The 22,894-nt window shown below is 40.9% G+C and overlaps 1 protein-coding gene across 1 annotated transcript; it reads left to right on the top strand.

Moving 5' to 3' along the window:
- Window positions 1-9,426: 9,426 nt before the first annotated feature.
- Window positions 9,427-22,544, top strand: LOC120466950 (uncharacterized). The gene is made up of 3 exons (XM_039655665.2): window positions 9,427-9,495; window positions 19,655-19,972; window positions 20,255-22,544. Exons 1-3 carry the CDS (start codon window positions 9,447-9,449, stop codon window positions 20,614-20,616), a joined length of 729 nt encoding a protein of 242 aa, XP_039511599.1. The 5' UTR covers window positions 9,427-9,446; the 3' UTR covers window positions 20,617-22,544.
- The last annotated feature ends 350 nt before the right edge of the window (window positions 22,545-22,894 follow it).

Genomic DNA, 22,894 nt, shown 5'->3' on the forward strand with positions numbered 1-22,894 from the left:
TTACGGTGAAATCACAAAACCCAATGCACAAAAAACATGTCCCTGCTTGAAATACAGCCACTAATAAACAATCAGTTTTGATGAGGAAAATAAACTATACTATTAATAGGGATTAGAAGAACCCAGAACCTGTGACACACATGGCAAAAGTTCTTCCTCTGGACCATTTTAGTTCATGGGGATATGTATTTAATCACGTGAAAATTCTCACCACTAACATATTAGATCTTATTAAACGACAAATTAAACACAATATACTATTGTATACTGTAACACGTCACGCTCTCCGTGAGTGGTATTTACGACAGTAACGTTGAAAACAAGTACTCCACAGTTACTCTAGGGGTCGCTGTTTGACAAAAACAGCATTCCTGACTGGTGTCCCTTTAAAGTATGAGGCCTGAAAAGGGCAATTAACTGCACAAAGATCAGAGAGGAAGATCAAAACGGCTGACTTCCTTTTGTTTTTAGGGGTACGCTCCAAGAGACTATTTTGTAGGTATTGGGTCATTACATGCATGTACCTATTAGGAGTACAGAACAGTGTTAAACGTCACTTCCTGTTGCCAGCAGGCAACGCTAGGACTATAACTGAATATGAGCATGGACATTGTGTTTAGGAGACATTTTTTAAACGTGTGAAGTTTGCCGCAGATGGGACATTAACTTTTTGAGTAACAACAACGTCTAATTTCATTGAATTAGCATGCTTTAGCACTTAGCTAAGTATTGTTAGCATGTTATAACATGTTTCTTAAATGTTTAGAAGTCAGTGGCATTTTTAAAGAGATAGTTCACTTTGAAATTAATTTTTGATAGGTTTTAGCTTACCTCAAGGGCATCCAAGATGTAGGTGTCTTTGTTTCCACAGTATTTTCAATTTTGACATTTTTCAGTGAAACCGGTGTTGTCTATCAGTCATATAATGCAGGTTTAGGTGGTCCACCTCAAAGAGCATGCACAGAGAAGTCCAAATTAAACATGATTTAATGACTCGTGAATGTAAGTACACAGACACGAAACGAGGTAAAACTTCCGAAAACTCTGTGTAAACAATGCGTGACATAGATCACTTCCTAGATCATAGATCGCGAGAGATCACTTCCGGCGTAACGTCTGGAGATGGTTCAGTTCGGTTCAGTTGGACATCTGATTCAGATCAGTTCGACGGCTGTTAATAAGAGGTAAAAACTATATAAATACTGTTCGTTATCTCACACAAACAGCTCGTTTCGGGTCTTAGGCCATCAGTGTGTACTTACATTCACGAGTCATTAAATCATGTTTAATTTTGAGTTCTCTGTGCATGCTCTTTGCGGTGAACCGAGGGAGGACCCCCTTAACCTCCAGTGAATGACTGACAGACAACAACGGTTTGACCAAAAAATGTCAAAATTGAAAATGCTATGGAAACAAAGACATCTTGGATGCCCTAGAGGTAAGCTAAAACATATCAAAAATTAATTTAAAAGTGAACTATCCCTTTAACTGTCACGGTTTGGTACTGGAGTGCAGGCAGAAGGAACAGGAGGAGTCCAGATTCACAATGAAGATATAATTTAATTCGAAATACAGGCAGGAAGACAGGGTAACACCGGGTAACATACAACATAAGAACAACATCGACCGACCAAGACAGACTGAATGAGATGGAACTAAATACACAGAAGAATCAAACATAATGGAGTGGAAACAGGTGAAACAGATGATCAAAACGAGGAACAGGTGGCTGATGAGGGAGTGAGTTCAGGAGAGGAGACTAAAGGATCCTGGGAAGTGTAGTGCTGATGACAAAGACAGACTGGTGCAGACGACAGGCTGTGACATCACTGTGGTGGGGTGGGCGCCCTGGAGGCTGTGGAGGGCGTGGTCTGGAGGAGGAAGCCTCCAGGGCGGAGCAGGCTGAGGGCGTGGCCAGGGCGGAGCAGGCTGAGGGCGTGGCCAGGGCGGAGCAGGATGAGGGCGTGGCCAGGGCGAAGCAGGATGAGGGCGTGGCCAGGGCGGAGCAGGCTGAGGGCGTGGCCAGGGCGGAGCAGGATGAGGGCGTGGCCAGGGCGGAGCAGGATGAGGGCGTGGCCAGGGCGGAGCAGGATGAGGGCGTGGCCAGGGCGGAGCAGGCTGTGAGGACCCTTCGGGTGGCCACGGCGGTGAGGTCCCTTTGGGCGGCCACGGCGGTGAGGTCCCTTCGGGCGGCCATGGCGGTGAGGTCCCTTCGGGCGGCCACGGCGGTGAGGTCCCTTCGGGCGGCCACGCCGGTGAGGACCCTTCGGGCGGCCGTGGCTGGGACACTGGGCCCCCCCCAAAAAAATATTTGGGCAGAGTCCCCGGATCAGGGGCAGATGGGGTCTCGGGCTGGACGGTCTCTGGCGCTGGCTGGACGGTCTCTGGCGCTGGCTGGACGGTCTCTGGTGCTGGCTGGATGGGCTCTGACGCTGGCCGGATGGGGCTGGACGGGACCAGCGGTGCGGGTAGTTCAGGCTCCGTAGGACTGGACGGAACCAGTGGGGAGGAGAGTTCATGCTCGGGATGGCTGGACGGAACCAGCGATGGGGGTAGTTCAGGCTCTGGAGGGCTGGACGGAACCAGCGATGAGGGTAGTTCAGGCTCTGGAGGGCTGGACGGAACCAGCGGGGAGGAGAGTTCATGCTCGGGATGGCTGGACGGAACCAGCGATGAGGGTAGTTCAGGCTCTGGAGGGCTGGACGGAACCAGCGGGGAGGAGAGTTCATGCTCGGGATGGCTGGACGGAACCAGCGATGGGGGTAGTTCAGGCTCTGGAGGGCTGGACGGAACCAGCGATGGGGGTAGTTCAGGCTCTGGAGGGCTGGACGGAACCAGCGGGGAGGAGAGTTCATGCTCGGGATGGCTGGACGGAACCAGCGATGAGGGTAGTTCAGGCTCTGGAGGGCTGGACGGAACCAGCGATGAGGGTAGTTCAGGCTCTGGAGGGCTGGACGGAACCAGCGGGGAGGAGAGTTCAAACTCAGGAGGGCTGGACGGAACCAGCGGGGAGGAGAGTTCATGCTCGGGATGGCTGGACGGAACCAGCGATGAGGGGAGTTCAGGCTCTGGAGGGCTGGACGGAACCAGCAGTGTGGAGAGTTCAAACTCAGGAGGGCTGGACGGAACCAGCGGGGAGGAGAGTTCAGACTCGGGAGAGATGGAAGGAACCAGCGGTGAGGAGGGTTCAGGCTCAGGAGGGCTGACGGTGAGCGCGGGCTCGGCAGGGCTGACGCTGAGTGCGGGCTCGACAGGGCTGACGGTGAGCGCGGGCTCGGCAGGGCTGGCGGTGAGCGCAGACTCGACAGGGCTGACGGTGACCAGTGAAGATGAGGGTTCTGGTTTTGGAGTGGTGCTGGTGACTTCTTCCACAGAGAATGGGGATTCACAGCACACCAGCACCCACTCCACACAGGCGAGGAAATTATCTTCTGGACCGCTCCCTGGGAGGCGTGCCCGGGACCGCTCGCTGAGGCTGGCGATGTAGAAAACACACAGCGAGCGGTCTGAATAGTGAGTGAGGCACGCCAACTCCAGAAAGTCCCTGGTATGGGATTCCAGGGAGCGGTCTTCCTGGTCCAAACAGAGGAGGCTTACCGCTGGAAGGTCCATAACTCTCAGTTTTTTGTGGTCGGTCGATCTGTCACGGTTTGGTACTGGAGTGCAGGCAGAAGGAACAGGAGGAGTCCAGATTCACAATGAAGATATAATTTAATTCGAAATACAGGCAGGAAGACAGGGTAACACCGGGTAACATACAACATAAGAACAACATCGACCGACCAAGACAGACTGAATGAGATGGAACTAAATACACAGAAGAATCAAACATAATGGAGTGGAAACAGGTGAAACAGATGATCAAAACGAGGAACAGGTGGCTGATGAGGGAGTGAGTTCAGGAGAGGAGACAAAAGGATCCTGGGAAGTGTAGTGCTGATGACAAAGACAGACTGGTGCAGACGACAGGCTGTGACATTAACATGTTGCTAGAACGGCATCAACGTGTTAATCATATCACTTTTCTGTCGCCAGTTGGTGGCGCTATTACTAAAGTGAATATTCTCATGTAGATGTGTTCAGGTCATGACTCTTATCAAAAATGTGAAGTTTGGGGCAGATTGGACATTCCATGCCTGAGTTACAAATTCCTATTTAATTGCAGTAATAGCATGTTTTAGCACTTAGCTAAGTGTTTGCTAGGAATTTTTAGCATGTTCCAAGTATGTTGTTAGCATGTTTAGTACTTGCTTGCACTTTTTTATATGTTATTAAAAATTGAGGGAGAAATATAGCTCAGAATTTAGATTCAATGGTAACATGACTAAGGTATGTGTCGAAGAAGGGAAAGACTGATGTCCTCCTGAGCTAGCCTGGCTGCGCCCTCCTACGCACTTCCGCTCAATTTCATTTTACTTCAGTACTACGTCTGGGATCGCTCCATATCCTTAGGTTTCCAGAAATCAATTTTTTGTAGGACCAATCAGCGAATAGAGGGAGTGGCTGAGAAAGATGACGTTGATGTAAGCGCGTCAGTTTGAGTTCAGTAATGGCAGCGGAGAAAGACGTGAGAAAAGCTATTCGGTCCGTTGTTGGAAAAGAAACTGCTGAATATACAGAATTTAAAGCCGGATTGTTATCGTCTCACCTCTTGTTGCACAACTGAGGACCAAGTGAAGAAGGCAGAAAGGTTGGAGGTTTGTGCTGGGCAGCTCGTGCACGATGACCGTGACATTTTGGACGGACGGTTTAGCCTGGTGTTCGCGGTGTTCGGAAGCCCCGAGTCCTGGCTGCTAAACTATTGTTGAAGATCCGCTCAGGAGTCATGTCAGTCGCTCATATTCCCAACTGTAAATTTACTGATTCTTGTGATGAATAGAACATTTTGAGCTCCTTTGTGCACTCGTGCAGGAGGTTGGTGTGTCAGTTTTACATGTTGGAAATCATACAAATTGGTTGTGATTTTTAAAAAATAATTGTCATAAATAAAAATGTGAAAAACCATACTTTGAAGATATTTGATTTCAGTTTTAGATGGCAATGGTTGATTTGTTTTACTAAAAAAAACTAAATGCCACATAAAAATGTACAAACACATACTTTGAAGACCATAATTAAGGTAATTAAGAAACAATATGACGTAATATGAAAAATTGTTGTTTATTACACATCTGCAGATAGAGACAAGACTGATCATTAACTGTAGCAGCTACAGCATTTGCGGCAGATCAGAAAACGACCGCAGCGGCGTATTTGTAATGATTAGACACAGCTTCCACCGTTGAATGAATATATCACTGTCCTTCGTGTCAAATATACATTTCGAATTAATAATTGTTCCTAGATTAACAAAACCTGCAGCTCTCGTTGATTGAAATCCTATTGTAAACATAATCCTCTGATCATTCGGACTTGTTGTTTCCAGCCATTTCGGCGCGTGACATACGTCACTCACGACACCCCGTTAGCGATTGGCTATGGCAGATCGTGAGTGACTTTGGGCAGATCCAATAGATTTGAACTTTAATAATGAACCCGCCTACAAGGAAGGAAACGTTTCTCAATGGAGCGGTTCCAGACTCTATGTGGAAATTAAATGAACTAGAGTCTGGTTGAACCAGGCTACTCCTGAGTACCATGCATGATGAAAAAAAGTGGATGATAACAGTTTTAAGAAACCAGAACCTGGACTTGGGATGTGGCACAGGAGCGAGCTTTCCGAAAACTAAAGGAAGCACTTGTGACATCACCAGTTTTGTCATTTTACGATGCTGAGAGGTCCACAACTGTGTCTGCGGATGCAAGCAGTTATGGTTTGGGAGGAGTGCTACTCCAACAACACGGAGACAGCTGGAAGCCTGTCGGATACTGCTCGCGTACCCTTACGAGTGCAGAACGTCATTATGCGCAGATAGAGAAAGAGTGCCTCGCGGGAGTCTGGGCGTTCGAACACTTCAGTAAATACCTGAGTGGAATGGGACAGTTTAAACTCGTTACTGACCACAAGAAGCTGGTACCTTTGATAAATAGTAAAGATCTGGACAATGTACCAATCAGATGCCAGAGACTTTTACTCAGATTGATGAGATTCAACATGACAGCTGAGTATGCACAAGGTAAAACACTCATGGTAGCAGACACATTATCTCGTAGTCCACAAAGCAGCACCATGGACAGTGACACAGAAGTGGACGTCAGCTGTTAAGTTAACGCAATAGTGGGAAGTCTGCCTGCCTCAAGGTGGGAAACTAAGTGCGATTGGTGATGCAACGCAACAAGATGATTAACTGCAGAGAGTGAAGCACTTGATTCGAGTCGGATGGCCTGAATATATTCGCGAAGTACATCCATCAGTGAGAGACTTTCATGCATTCAGAAGCGAATTGTCTGAGACGGATGGCTTGCTTACAAAAGGTAACCGTATTATTATACCTGAGTCTCTTTGAGGGAAATTATTGAAAGAATTCATGAAGGACACATGGGGTTGACCAAATGTAGGGAAAGAGCACAAACATCTGTATGGTGGCCAGGACTATCGTCTCAGTTAAAACAGAAAATTGAGAAGTGCACTTTCTGTTATGAAAACAAAAGAACACAGAGAAAAGAACCCCTGAATCCAACTCCGTTACCAGAAAGGCCATGGCAGTTCTTGGGGGTTGACTTGTGTGAGTACAAAGGGAAACACTATGTCGTACTCTCAGACTACTATTCCAGGTTCTTTGAAATCTTACACTCACCAGTCATAACCAAACTCAAAGCTACATTTGCGAGATTCGGAATCCCGGAAGTTGATGTTTCTGACAACGGACCGCAATTTGCATGCGAAACATTACGATCAATTAGCCGTAAGTATGATTTTGAGCACGTGACGTCAAGTCCACATTATCCATCGAGTAACGGTCATGCGGAACGCGCAGTCAAGTCAGCAAAAGTTATTCTACGGCAAACGGATCCGGTGAAAGGATTGCTGAGTTACCGAGCAACACCACATGAGTCAACGGGAGTGAGACTTAGGAACACGTTACCAATACTTGACAGCAACCTCGTTCCGAAGTGGCCAGATCAGAGACTTATACGGAGACGAGATAACGCTGCTAAGCAGCAACATGCATTCTATTTTTATAGACGGCATGGAGTGAAAAACTTGCCTTCGCTAAAGTCAGGAGATCCAGTCCTGGTTAAGTTGGATGGGGAGAAACAGTGGAAGACTCCGGCGACGGTCATAGGTCAAAGTTCAACGCAGCGCTCGTACATGATCAGTAGCCCAGAAGGGGGAGTGAAAAGGCGTAATCTGTGTCACTTACAGCTTCAGCGTTCTTAAGTGACTCTGAGTGCAGTGATGATGCGGGAATAATGGCGCACTCAGAGACATGTGATGAAGAGACTGTTAGAACAAATGACCCATTGCTCACACAGACTAATGAAGGATGGAAAGTCACAAGGTCAGGTAGAGTTAGTAAACCAGTTCAGAAACTGGATTTGTAAGGGTTACAGAATGGCGTGAGAATGGAAGTTATTAAAATGTTCTAATGTCAATGTTTGTGGTTGAAGTTCAGTAATGAAAAGCCTTGTGTCAGGTATCAGTTAAATTCTTTAATTAAAGGAATAAGTGGGTGTTTTAAGGAACATTATGTGAATACTATGTTATAGTAATTTGGGATGCCAGATCTTCTGTTTATGAAAGGAAAATGTCAGAGTATTGGGTATGTCCCTTTAAGGGGAAGCATTATATGCCTAAAGGGGGCAGAAAAACATGACCTCACGTGTAGAAGTACGGGAATACTGAGAGCTCTGTTATAAGTGACTGTTCTGTTAATAAAACTAAGTAAATAGTCATCTTCAGCCTCCTTCCTTGACAGCAGCCACCACCCGGCCACAGGAGGACATCAACAGGAGGGCCAATCGAAGAGTCCACCAGGTCCGTGTGCAAGGGGCACAAACGTGTAGTTGTCATTTGTGAGATATGTAAGCACTGAGATGGAAATTTAAGACACACTGTACCCGTGTGATTTTATTTTGTCAGTTTTTGTTTTTCTTTCTGTCACATTCACCACAATTCACTACACTTGCACTACACCACAGTTCAATTCCAGTGTCATCAGTTATATGTGTGTTATGCAGTGTTGTGCAATTTACTTCCAAACTGTAATACATTAGGTATTACTTGTTACTGTTATTTAAAAGTAATTCATTACCTTACAATATTACTGTCTCAGAATTGTAATGTGTTACATTACTCATGTATTAGTTTTGAGTTACTTTCACCAAAATAACTATACAGAAGTAGAACTTAACTTTGGGGCTGTAACGATATGCAATATGAAACCGAAATCGCGATTTGCCACACTCAGATCCACGAACCTACAGAATCGCGACACACCTTCCAACTCCAGCGTTATTCTCCTTACCGTCCAGATCCAATGCTACCACATCTTTAAGAGGGCACATCATCAGCTTTTAGGAGCTTTATTATCGCCACCCTTACTACATGAACGTGTCACCACCGCATCAAAAACATGATTGCGTGAGGAAAACATGAAAATACCACCTAAACATAGCCTAACTGTTTAGAAAGAAAACACGAATAGCCTAATGCCTAAGTTACAGTAAAAGTGTTGATCTAAATGTCTGTGAAATTGGTTATTTTAACAAAAGGTTTTCTTTATTCTTTTGTTTTATTATCACGCTTGCATAGATGGGTCATTTTTGACCCATGTGTGTAAACTTGAGGTATTAACACAAAACCTAGGAAATATTAAAATGTGAATTTGTGTGCTTTGAAAACAAGATATTTTGAATATTCATAAATAATGGAATTCATAGATCATGGAATATTAAATGCTGAAATAAAGCGATTTCAAAAGACAAAAAATGCCAAGCCATGCATGAAATAACATAGGAAATAAATGTGGATCTTTTTAGTAGTGCATTAGAATGGGTTTGCATAGCTTGTGCATCAGAGGGTTAAATGGGAATTGAGCACCCGCTCAGATGTTCTTACGGACTATAACAGCCAGTCTGATACTGCGTTGTAGTTTTTTACTCACATAAAGTCAAATAGTTGCGGCGTTCTTGTCGGATCCAATAAAGAAGGCACAGCACAGTTTTTTCAATTTCAGTAATCCAGCATCAGAAGGCAGGTTGTGCAGCGACTGTGTTTTCCAAAACGCAACATTTTGCATTCCTCAAAGTCATATTTACTCGATCCAGTGTTAGCGTAACACATGTTATTTACCTGTTACCTACCTAATTTCACCTATAAAAGGAAGTTTTCAGTTCTGAACCTTACAGGATATTCTTATAGTTTGATAACATCTTATATGTCTAAAGCCCAAGGAAAATGTGATTTATCAATTCACGAATTATTTTAATGTAATTTATTGTTAATGTTTTTTTTATTGTTTTTGTTTGTCTGTTTATGCTCCTAAGGCTGACATATCATCAGTATGCAATTTTCTGCTCTTCTCTTCATCTCATCTATATCAGCAGCAGTTGGTGAGTTATTACTCTCATTGATAAATTTATCTTTGAGCATTTCTCATGTATACAATACATTCTTAAAAACAATCACAGTTAGAAAGTAGTTTGCTAGACCTAAAGCAAAATGTACAAAGATCCTAATTCTGCCATAATTAAACCTGTTAATATGGTATTTAATTTGTACAGTTTATTTAGATTTGCTAAATAATTTAGATTTTTTTTAGATGTGTTTTTGCTTATTTACTGGGTTAAAAGCAACCTTTTGCCATTTACATGATAATTTAGCATGACTCATGGTAACACTTTATGTTCAGTTATGTTCAATTAGTTAATGATGCTCTAATAATTTATAAAACATGACTATACAGTCATAAATATTTAAGTGATATGCTAACATTTTATGAATGTTTTGTTAATTCAGTTATAAATCACGTATATGAACTAATCAGTTTCAAAACACTACTATACATTCATAAATGATTAATAAAAATGTATGAAAACTACGGTGGCCGAGATAGTTCAACGTGTTGCAACCTAAAGAAGACGCATGCAAATACAAAAAAACGTGTGCAAATATAAAAATGCATACAAATACAAAAAACATCCACAAATTAAGAAAAACATCTTCATCAGTTCCACAACACACGTGTGCTCCAAGTACTCACAACACAACCAAATACACAAAACGTAGTGAAAAACCTCACAACACAACCAAATACAGAAACGCTGCAAGTAACACAGAGCACAACAGAAATGTTTCTGGACAACCATGTGACGGACCCGACTGGGACTTGCTTATTGCTCGTGAGCTTCCCTATGCCCTACTGTAACGGTCACCAGGTGGAGTGCCCTTGAGAGTCACCAGAGGGCACTCCACACCAGATGTTTCATTCACAACTATATTTCCCAGAACTCACTGCCTGGACTCATCACTGATCACATTCACCGGTATCTCATTTACTGATTGCATTCACCTGTGTCTCATCCTCTTAGTCTGTCTATATATACCTGGTTTTCACATTCACTGATGGCGAAGTCTTGTTGTACTGTGTGTCTGCATTTCCGAGTGTTTTCTTGTGTTTGTCTTCGGTTTTTGACTTTGGATTGTTCCTGGATTTTGATTATTGCTGCCTGCCCTGACCTCTGCCTGTTTTTCGTATATACACATGAAAAATACATTTACAAAATTAGTACATATACAAATTCATGTCAAAATTTTTTGTATGCGTTTGTCTTAGACATGAAATAGCATAACTAAGTGGCTGTAATGCCAGCACTGACTTTTGATAAAACTAAAACATTACATCTGAAAGAAAACATGCAAATATACATTTAAAATTATTAAGTCTTACTTACAGGTTGTGGCCCAACAACTGCTGCATCTGGTTTTTAAAGTTGGAACTGCTTCATGTTTTAGTAACAGTTTCTTGTTGAATCCGGCATTGAATTCGTGGAGATTCTGGAAGCTGTCTTTCGTAAAATGCACACCACCGAGAGCTAAATAATGAATAAATTACGATTGTAATTTTCAGGAACATAATAAAACATAAATTGTATCCATTGTTGACGAACTACAAACAACTGGGTGAAAATAACACACTTTCGATGAGCCGCAGAAATATGGCCATGCCCTTTTTTGCATATTTCCGGAAGGGAGGGTTGATGTATGGGTTAGTTACGGGTTGATGTATGGGTTAGCAAATGTATGGGTTAGTGACGTATGAAACCCGTTTTAGTCCCATTCGAGTCGTTTTTGTAGGCATTAAACTTCCTGGTTAATTTTGGCACCCATTTTTGATTTAGTCTTAGTCTTCATCTTCAGACGAAAATGTTTATTGGTCTTATTTACATTTCAGTCATTTTGTCTTTCATAGTTTTAGTCTAGTTTTAGTTGACGAAAAGTCATTGCAATTTTTGTCAACTTTTAGTCATTACTTTTAGTCAAACTGCAGTTACCGAGATTAATTTTGGTAGCGATTTATATGTAGTCTTTACTATTTAGAAAAAAAAAATGTCATTTAATTTTTTCTCTCTAGGCCAATTCAATTAAGCTTATGAGAAATTGAAACGTTTTGTTGACATTGCACTCTTTAGCAGTAGCACTTGTGCAATCCATTTTCCTTAGTTCAGTGGTTCTCCAATTTTTCTCCAGTCAAACCTTTCCATAAGGGACAATATTTGCCCTTTTAATCGATTTTTCCTGTTAATTTTTTTACCTTTATAAATGTCTTTATAAAATAAATAATGCTTTAAGTAAGTCACCAAATCATGCATTCATTCACTAACGAAGCAAGTGGAGTTATATGAACGGATCATTCAATCTCACGATTCGTTCAAAGCCACAGATTCGTTCACAAATGTTCGTACCCTTTTGTTTGTTAAACTGATGTATAAAATCAATGAATTTCAATGTATAAAATCGATATTCAGAAAACATTGCATTCTTGCTCGTATGATCAACATTACAGTTTTTTTCGATTGCTAAACCACAGTGGAGCACAACTGGAGCTACATGTGCAAAACTCTAACTACAGTCTACACAGCAGCAGTTCATGTGGACCAAACTCTAGATCGTTTTTCATTGCTTGAACACAGTTTTCAAAACTCTACACACTTATCCCATGACTTTAACCACAACCTGCACAACACTGTGGATTTACAGCACTTTGTTCAAATGCTAACACACTGCTGTCAAAACTGTGAACCACTCATTCAAAACAGAATAAATTTCAGCCTTGTGCCTTTCACACACTGCTGACTTTCAAACAATTTCAGCTGAAAGGATGAAAACTTGTGGCCTAATGCTTGAGAGAGGCAGGGTTACAATATTATAGTATGTACATTTAGATTCTACCTTTTTTTCTCATTACCGTAATTCTGTAAATTACTGTACTACAGACTATTGAAGCAAACTGCTAATTTTCAATTGTTATGTTCTAAAAATGTCAAAATATCAAATGAAAAAATGGCACTGTTTTCTTTGAAGAAAATATTACTTTGTATGAAGTCTGAAATTGTTGAAACTGCAAAGATGAAAAGTTTGGATTTTCTGCATTGGTGTTTGATGCTACTGTTTTTCCTCTCAGTGTGTTCTGAGTGACAGTGTGTGTTATCTCAGTGAGGGTTGTGCATAGTGTTGTGCACACTGAGCCTGTTTTGAGCCATATGTTACAGTTTTTTTCGATTGCTAAACGACAGTGAGCACGACTGGAGCTAAATGTGCAAAACTCTAACTACAGTCTGCATTACCAACAGTCACCTGAGCACAACTCTTAACATATGGCATATGTAACATATGTATAACATATGTAACCCTGCCTCTCTCAAGCATTAGGCCACAAGTTTTCATCCTTTCAGCTGAAATTGTTTGAAAGTCAGCAGTGTGTGAAAGGCACAAGGCTGAAATTTATTCTGTTTTGAATCAGTGGTTCACAGTTTTGACAGCAGTGTGTTAGCATTTGAACAAAGTGCTGTAAATCCACAGTGTTGTGCAGGTTGTGGTTAAAGTCATGGGATAAGTGTGTAGAGTTTTGAAAACTGTGTTCAAGCAATGAAAAACGATCTAGAGTTTGGTCCACATGAACTGCTGCTGTGCAGACTGTAGTTAGAGTTTTGCACATGTAGCTCCAGTTGTGCTCCACTGTGGTTTAGCAATTTAAAAACTGTAAGAGTTGTGCTCAGGTGACTGTTGGTAATGCAGACTGTAGTTAGAGTTTTGCACATTTAGCTCCAGTCGTGCTCACTGTCGTTAAGCAATCGAAAAATGCAATCGCAGATTTAGTCGCACAAACAGTTCGAGCAGCTCGTAACAGAACCAAGACTGACATGAATGACGCTTTAAGTTGAAAATCTCAAATGAAGATCGCTGAACTAAAGTTTAACTTGTCTGTGTTTTCTGATCATCCACACACTTCTTCATAGAGAGAGAGTGTGCGCATTGCAATGCGCGTGGTTGCCAGATACTATTGAAAAGACCGGCTAAAATCGTGTTTTTTTAACAGAAAAGCTCTGATTGGGAATTTAAAATTTTGAAATCTGGCAACTGTAAGCATGAACGCTCGTAAAGGTAATTGGTCAATATTATTAAATGTATTGTTACAGCCCTATTAATTAACATTGTCTATTTTTTTGTTGTTGTTCACATATCAATATTTTAGCATTATTACAGTTGTGTGTATCTGTATGTTCTTTGTATAGTTGGTTTTGTCAACATTATTTTTTGTTATAGGCTGCAAATGTTGTGTATTTTCTTTATTGATTACATTGATTTTGGTAAAATGGTTATAACATATAATATAATAAAAGTTCTTCTAATATATTTTATATTGTTATTGTTTGTTATTTTTTTTATTTAAATTTTGTATTAATACATTTATTTATTGAGATGCGAGCTCTTTTCTTTTTTGAGGAAAACCTTTTGTTTTTTGCACACCTTTTGCTTGAAGGAAAAGTTGGGTAGTTAGGCTACATGATGTTGAATTAATAAATCAACCATAACTTTTAATGTAATAAGTTAAATCAATCCCTACCCAGACAGCAAACTGACATTGAATCAACGTGGAAACGACGTCTCTCATGACATTGAAACAACGTTGATTTTGCTCATCGAATTAACGCTGAACCAACGTCAGACGCGGCATTCTTCAAAGCTAAATGAAAATCGAAAATTGGTTTGCTTTCATAACGTTGAAACAACGCGTTGATTTCAAGTTGATTTCCCGTTAGTTTTGAAAGAATGACGCGTCTGACGTTGGTTCAACGTTAATTCGATGAGCAAAACAATGTCAGATCAACGTTGTTTCGATGTCATATTTCCACGTTGATTCAATGTCAGTTTGCTATCTGGGTAAGAATTAACTGTCTGTAGGCTATTTAGTTCCAGTGAAGTTTTAATGTTTTTAACGGGTCGATTATGCTTCACAATGGAATCACAAAAGACCGATGTAGAACATGCAGTGTGTGAGGAACACTTAAAGGTAATTTACATTCAAAGCAAAACCTGAAACTTCGTGTTGGTGATTTCGGGTAAATGTGTTATAACCAACTGACGACATCCAGAAAGTAAGACGTGATATTTACGTTTTAAGAACGTTGCATTAACAACGTTAAAAACAACTTTTTTATGACTTTATGAAACGTTGTAAAAAAAACGTATAACGTGAAAAAACTCCGACATCTGTCGTATTAAATACGTCGGATAAAAACGTTATCACAACCTTTTCACGGCGTGAAAAAAAACGTTTTTGAAACGTTTTTGTGTTTGCTGGGATGCAAGTGGCTAAACTAAACAGCTGTTTTACGATAGAAGTTTTAAACGACCGACATTAATAATCAGATTGCAAAGACTATCAATCAAAGCTCAACTTCGGGAAGGGGAGATTTACAGGTAAAGATAAAGAGACTGAGAGAAGAAGAACGAGAGAAGGAGAAGCAGGAAGAGCAATTGCCTTTTGCATACTGTCTGTGCCCAGAATGAGAATAACTTTATTACAATGGATTCCTATTTAAAGAGTAGCTAAACACTTAACCAACTTTTTTCAGTTAATGATCTGTAAGAATGGATCTTTATTAATACCAGTCATTGAATCGAGTAACTTTTTTGGCATTTGTTTATAAAGTGTTCTATTTCTACAATATGGTGTAAAAACGTCTTAGTGCTGCCCTCTTCAGGTTGAACGGTGGCTACTGCAGTTGAATTTTCCTATTGGATGTTTGCGGTGGTACGTGACACGGTTGTTGGTGACATTGGCACGTTTCATACAAAGAGATGCGTCTCAGGTGCACACCCCCTCCGCTGGGCTCTGCCCACTTTTACAGCATTTTTCAAGTATTGCCAGTGGGTGGAGTCAGGCTCTGACCAGGGTTTTAGTTACCCTTTAACACAGATGTGAGGTCACTGAGGTTCGGACCTCGGTCATTTTTTTACAATCAAAAATAAAATTTCATGCTCTTTGAATGATTAATTAGGCATGTTTAAACCACCTCACATGAGTGTTTCCAATTCATGTTGCTGTGAGAAGCTAGCACAGTGAACAGCGCATTGTGAATGAGAGCGCGAGTGCAGCACCGTGTTGCCAAATCCACCTAATGGGAAGGTGCAGTAATCTCCTGGACCTGTTTTTCCGATTTAACGTGACACAAAGTTATTAAAGTGGAAATTTGCATGTTAGGGTTAGTGATATATTAATCTTATTTCCAAAACACAAGCTATTAACTAATTTCAGATTATTATTATTTAGTTTTGCTTGTTTTTCGCAGCAATATCTGGCAACACTTTACTGTCAGCGTTAATAAAAAATAAAAAAAAAGCTTATAGACAAACTGTAATTGCATAAAGCTACCACATTCGGTAAGACAAACGCAATGATCATCGTGGTTTTCTGTAAGAAATGTAGGCTATAACACTATCAAAAACAATAGCATTATACAGATCTGTATGTTACAGAATGAAATTTGCCAAATAACCTTACTGGCCAGCTGCAGAGGCTCATGCTGTTTAGTTAACATTTCACAAAGTCATTATAAATACAATAATTAAAGCACGTGTTTCTCAGCTAGCAATCTATTCAGCCAGAATATTTGTGTTTATTTTGTGTCACTTGCAGAAATATAAGACTTTGCTAGACTTTTGCACTGAATAGAAAATAATATTTTTGAAAAATACAATGAATTACAAGGCTGTACAGAACACTATTGCTTATATACTGAGGTTTTAATTACATTATTTTAATATAGTCAGTCGGGAACTAAAGTGGGTCCGTCTAAGGCATGAAACTCCAGGGCTGAAAATGAGTCCCACTCCGGCCCTGCCCACAGCTCTGCACAGTTTGTACATCTCCCTCATTTAACACACCTGATTCAGATCATCATCTTTTTAAGAAAGAACTGAACTGGGTGTGTCAGATAAAGAAGACATATAATGCCGAGTTCAGATTGCATGATTTTAGCCATGATTTTGGCTCGCCGACAGGTTTTGAGAAATCGCCGACAAATGACCGAAATCACAGGCAAATCGGCGCTCGTTCACGCAAATGACAATCACGCAGTGTGAATGAGCAAAGACGCGAACTGAGAGAATCACCGACGAGTCGCCGACACCCGTGAGATATTTGGCATGCTAAATATCTGGACCTGTCGGCGATTCAAAATCCTGCTGTGTGAAAAGTGTTTTGACTGAAAACTACATCGGCGATCACCGGCAGCCAGTGAGAGAGCAAGATACAGAGCAGCAGGGAGTTCGGGGAGGAGTTATAGATCACATATCAACATGATATATGGCATTGTTTCAGAAAAAAAGCTTTTTCTCTGTCTATTTGGACACAATAAATGGAAGAAAAATTAGTAGAAATTTGGCAGGAGCACCCGTGTCTGTTTGACGTTTCACCAGCTGTACCACAACCGGGTCGGGAAAAAAAAGTCTCACGTGAGAACTCCGGTCTTGCACGTGTGGTGTCGCATTGTTTCCTTTTCACATCTCACTTGTGTTTGTTGTGGAACGTAGTTTGCGCGCAGCGTGCTAGACAGTCTGTCGGCGATTTTTCCTATTGTAAAGTCATGCAGTGTGAAACCTTCTGTCACCGATCAATCGTCCAGTGTGAACACAGCAGTGACTGAATGCTGGCCAAGATAGTCATGCAGTGTGAAAAGAACATGCGAACCGACTACTTTGAAAATCATGCAGTCTGAACTCGGCATAAAATGTGCAGAGCTGTGGATCCACAGGACCAGGAATGGGAACCACTGTTGTAGAGGGTTAAAAAGCTGTAGGTCAGCTTAAATTCAATGGATTTTTTTACTAACATGACAGTTTGTATGTAAATTAAGTTTTATTTGTATTGTTGAGCTAATTATTCACTGAATAGCCCTAAGGCTCAGATTTTTACTGAAGGCGTTATGTCAGATGCCTTCTCGCTCTTCAGGGGATGTAGGCAGGGATGCCTGAGCTTACCTGTATTTTTTTCTAATGCCATAGAGCCGCTGACTATTGCCATTCGTCAATTACCTGTTAATAAATCCCTCAATTAATGGCATAACATTTGGCACAGATGAGCTTAAACTATCTCTGTATGCAGATGATCTCTTATTATTTCTATCTAGTTCCCGCTACCAAACTAAAATGGATCTTCACCAGTGGATGGACCCCGCTGTCATAAATTGGTAGAATCAATACAATAAAAATTAATCTACTGCCCAAATTCATTTACTTATTTCATTGTATCCCATTTAAAATCCCTAAATAGTTTTTCAAGGACCTCAAAAAAACTATTTCCAAATTTTTCTGGCATAAGAAAACCCCAAGGGTTAACCTAGCCCGATATGCTAAAGGTGGGCTAAATCTCCCAAATTTCAGACTTTATTGTCTAGCTTCTCAGTACCGCCCACTATGGATTTGGCTGTATACAAAGAACTGTGACATGAGATGGGTCTCAATAGAACAGCATGAAATCAAACCACTCCGATAACAATTATTCAATTTCTGGTCACAGGGAAGAAACTTTCTCTGATAAAAAAAACAAAACAGTTCTTCTGGATTCTTTTGGTGCTTGGCAGGGATCACATACTCCTCTTGATGATAATCCTAATATCCCAAGTCCTATTGCTGACAGAATTCGAAAAACCTGGAATAAGAAAGTAATCAAGATGATTGGTGACCTTTTTGTTAATGTTATATTTTCTAGCTTCCTTCAATTATCTGAATTATTCAACTTGTCTAAGCATAACCTTTTTAAATATTTACAAATAAGACACTGCAAGGCAGTCATCGGAATCATTTCCTAATATACGTGAAAAATTGGAGCTGTCCAATCCTGGTCTCACAGTCTTCGTCTGCACCATTCTGTCTTCGTCATATTCACTACACTTCCCAGCATCCTCTTGTCTCCACACCTGAACTCACTCCCTCAATCACCAACCTGTTCATCGTTTTCATCATCTGTGTCACCTGTCTTCACCTTGTTATGTTTGATTCATGCTTGTATTTAGTTTGTTTCTGTTCAGTCTGTCCTTGTCGGTTGTTGTTAATGATACCATGTTTTTGTGTGTGTACCTGTTGCCTGCCTGAACCTTTTTGTTGTTTTATTTTTGAGTAAATCTCTGAAGTGGAGCCTTTTTTCGTCCCGCTAAAGTCTCGTCCCGCCGAGACAACCAAGCCAGAGTCTCGTCCCGCCGAGACAGCCCCACCAGAGACTGTTTGTACCCCGTCTGCCCCTAATCTGGGGATTCACCCTAAATATTTTTTTTGGGGGGGCCAATGTCCCAGCCGCGGCCGCCTGAGGGGTCCTGACCGCCGTGGCCGCCTGAGGGGTCCTCACCATCCCGGCCACGCCCTCAGCCTGATCCGCCCCGGCCACACCCTCAACCTGATCCGTGCCGGTCACATCCTCAGCCTGCTCCGCCACGTCCTGCTCCGCCGTGGCCACGCCCTCAGCCTGCTCCGCCACGTCCACATGCTGCTCCTCCCTGGTCACGCCCTCAGCCTCCTCCGCCACACCAACGTCCTGCTCCGCCCTGGTCACGCCCTCAGCCTGCTCCGCCCTGGAGGCTTCCTGCTCTAGTTCAGCCATGCCCTCGTCAGCCTCCAGGGTGCCCCCCACCCCCCACCCCATTGATGTTCTACGGCGCGAGGTCGTGCCTTTGTAAAGGGGGGGGGGGGGGGGGTTCTGTCACAGTCTTCGTCTGCATCATTCTGTCTTCGTCATCTTTACTACACTTCCCAGCATCCTCTTGTCTCCACACCTGAACTCACTCCCTCAATCATCAACCTGTTCATCGTTGTCATCATCTGTGTCACCTGTCTTCACCTCGTTATGTTTGATTCATGCTTGTATTTAGTTTGCTTCTGTTCAGTCTGTCCTTGTCGGTCGTTGTTAATGTTACCATGTTTTTGTGTGTGTACCCGTTGCCTGCCTGAACCTGTTTGTTTTATTTTTGAGTAAATCTTTATCTACACCACACCCGTGACACCTGGAGGATTTTTGGAAGTATAAATAAATAAATACATTTTACAAAAAATACTTATAACTGAATTAAAATCTGAAAATGTTAGCATATCACTTATTTGTTTATGAATGTATATTCATTTTTTGTAAATTATTATTTCATCATTAACTAATAACTTAAATGACTCATAACTGAACCTTATTATTAAGTGTTACCCTGTCTTTCTCTTACGCAGGCATGGTTCGTGTACTAGTTACCAAACCTGTAATATCCTACTGCCACCAGGCCATCACTCTGCACTGCAATGTATCTCTATCTGATGGAAAGGGCCGTGAATTCCAGGTTACTCATCTAAGTTGGATTAAAGAATCAAATAAAACAATATGCTCGGAAAGCAATACAGCAATCAGTGGTTTCTTCAGCTGCCAATATATGGCAAACAAACAGCTGGTACTAACTATTGCCTACCCAAAACCAGATGACATTGGACGCTATGTCTGCAAACTGCGATCCTCTCATGGACATACAAATGCTGATACCAATGTGACACTGGGTATGTAGGCTGAAATTTTATGATAGGGAGTGAAGAATTAACTTATTGATTCCTTCAACAAATCCTTCATCACGAAATCAGACTGTTCTAAGAAAATGATGGTGTACTGTATGTCTATGTACAATTGACAAAATCATTTCTTATTAATTTTATTATTTATATTTATTAGATTTTCTTCAGAGCTATGGGCAAATTTTAGCCAGCCCTTGTTAACTTTATGTCATTCAAGATGCATTTTAGCATCACAAGTCAACATTAATCAAATTACCTTTCTTTTCTCAGAGTGTCCTCAGATAATTGTCCAGATACATGAAGATGGGAACAGTGTGACATGCAAGGTTGAGAGGTCAAACCATGATGGGTGCATCCACTGGTTTCATGGAACAGTCAATCTAACAAGTCAATCAACTCAGGACATTTATTCTGCTGTTGATGGATCATATACAGTGATTAGTTCTCTCAATGTCAGTTCAAACTGGAAAACGTACAACTGTTCATACTGGGTTCCTCAAATTGAGCAATATATAGCAAGCAAGAACATTGTTATGAAACATACAAAATCTAACACACAGTCTTTCAATAGTGGCAGAAGGCCTGATCTGGTCTTCTGTTTGTGTCTCCTCTGGATGCTTATTCAGCAATAATGGCAGCAATAACTGCAAAAAGCTAATTTTGAACTTTACCAATTATATGTTAAAAGATTTGGTCTGCCTAGTCACAATGAGGGTAATAACCTGTGGATAATCTGAAAGAGAATCTTTAAGTGGCTTGGGCTAGGAAATAAATCCAATTACATCATATAAAAAGAGCATGTATTGATACAAAGATAAAGCAACTATTAAATGAATTTGAATAACATTACAAACTAATGTAAATATTAATGAAAGTTGGTCTGGGCAATGTAACGAGTACAAAAACTCATCCCAAGTCTCAACAATATTAACAGCCGGCCTACACCCTACTTTTATTTTTAGCTTCCCTTTATGGAGAAAGAACCTTAAGCCAGTGCGTTCAAAATGTGATTCAATGTAGTTACAAGTGTCCGCTATTAAATCACATATTTCAGCTTGTTTCCACTGAGCGCAAACAAGTTCCATCAGCAGATTTACTGGACTTGTGTCCTCGGGAGTCATTCTCCTGAGTCAGACTTTGCATAGGCTACTTGGTATTGAGAAACGCCGAATGTTTCAGCGCTTGTTTCTTGTGACAAACATGCCGAGAAGCAAGAACAAGATCTGCTGTATGTCATCCATTGTTGTTTACTATGTCGCTTTCTTCACGCGAAAATGCCGTTGACCGCTTCTTTCCGGCAAACACCACACCTATCAACTAAGGGTACCGTTGGCAGTGGAAACGCAAGCCGGATCATGGTTTGAACCGTTCTGTACTGTACCGTACCGCTCAGTGGAAACGAGCCATTTGTTAACTTTGCAGCACAAACAGAAAATGCATGGTTTAGTTTCAAACAAGAGGAGTGAAATGTTACAATTCACTTTGTCGTGCAGTGCAGAGTTTCCGCTAGAAAAAAATGGTTTAGTTTAACGGACATTTTTATGATATGCCGGTCAAATGTCGCCTCTTAATAGTCAAGTTGAGGAAAACTGGAGGCAGGCTATGTAACTTAAAAAAAATGACATAATCAGGTCGTATAGAATGCAACATGTTTATTAGCATAACTTTCAAATAGACGAAAAACATGAACGCCCTATTTCCCGCTCCGCTCCGCTCACATCAAGAGAAATCTCCACATCTTTTCCCGCCTGACTAAAGTTGCTTGGTTTGTATTCAGCATCCCCAAGCGAGTCTGCGAGCGCAGAGAGGGTTTTCTCTGCTGATGGAGCTTTTTTTTAAGTTTGAGACAATTTAAATTGTCATCCACGTGCTCTCTGCAAAAGTTAAGTTAGATATAGGCATCTGGTGGCCTAATAGTTAAATAATAATAAATAATTAATTTACCAAAATTTATTTAATTTAACACGTTGATGTTGATGTAAATGATTTTTATATAATTAGGCCCATTGATTCGTTTAATTTTACAGTTTTTTTGTGTTTTTTTTTTTTTTGTGTGTGTACAGATGATATAGGCCTAAGCCAATTTAAAGTTTAATAGTGCGCAGATAGGCTTATCAAAATCTGGCGTAATAATTAATTAGCCTACTTTTTAACATTTATGTAGGCTTATATATATTGTTTGTTCATATATTTATTTTAGTTATATTATTAGGCCCATGTATTCGTTTAATTTTACAGCAGTTTGTGTGTACAATGGTTATAAGCCCATTTACATTTTTATCGTGTGCGTTGGGCAAAAGTTCAGTTATCAAAATTCTGGCCTATAGTTAATTTACTTTTAAAAATGTTATGTATATTTTTGTTTATATGATTTTTATTCATATTATTAGGCCCATTTATTCGTTTAATTTTACAGGACTTTTTGTGTATATGCTACATTCCTGTTCTAGTCCTAATTTGTAATTTGAAATGAAACATTTCTGTTTGGAAAATGTTGTTGTTGGTCGTTAGTTCTTTGTAAGGTAAGGCTGTGGTCTAACCCAAAAGTGAAATAAAAATACCTGCAGATTTTTTTCATTTATTGGAGCGAACGGGGGGCGATTTGAGTGGAACTCGAAGCAAACTGCGTTGAGCGCTGTATGCACAAGATGTAAACAACACTGGCCCAGAAGCACTTCCTGTCTCATTTTTTTAACACTACATAAAAGCTGGGATAAAATACAACCAACAGAACATTTAAAACTGAATAAAAAAGTTAAACAAACATCTTTAAAATGTTTTCTTTACATGTGAAATAAAGAAAACAGTTACAAACTGAAACAGGAAGTGTTTCTGGACCAGTCTTGTTTACATCTTGTGAAATGGTCTATAAACATTCTCTGTGACGCGTAAGCAGCGCCTGCAACAGTG

This window comes from Pimephales promelas, chromosome 8 (genome assembly GCF_988280905.1).
Source record: "Pimephales promelas chromosome 8, fPimPro1.hap1.1, whole genome shotgun sequence".
In the NCBI taxonomy this organism is placed as follows: domain Eukaryota; kingdom Metazoa; phylum Chordata; class Actinopteri; order Cypriniformes; family Leuciscidae; genus Pimephales; species Pimephales promelas.

Coding starts and splice junctions, on each gene's coding strand:
- LOC120466950 (XM_039655665.2), top strand. CDS start 9,447: ATGCAATTTTCTGCTCTTCTCTTCATCTCATCTATATCAGCAGCAGTT. Junction 9,496..19,654: donor ATCTATATCAGCAGCAGTTG/GTGAGTTATTAC, acceptor TCTCTTACGCAG/GCATGGTTCGTGTACTAGTT. Junction 19,973..20,254: donor TGATACCAATGTGACACTGG/GTATGTAGGCTG, acceptor TTCTTTTCTCAG/AGTGTCCTCAGATAATTGTC.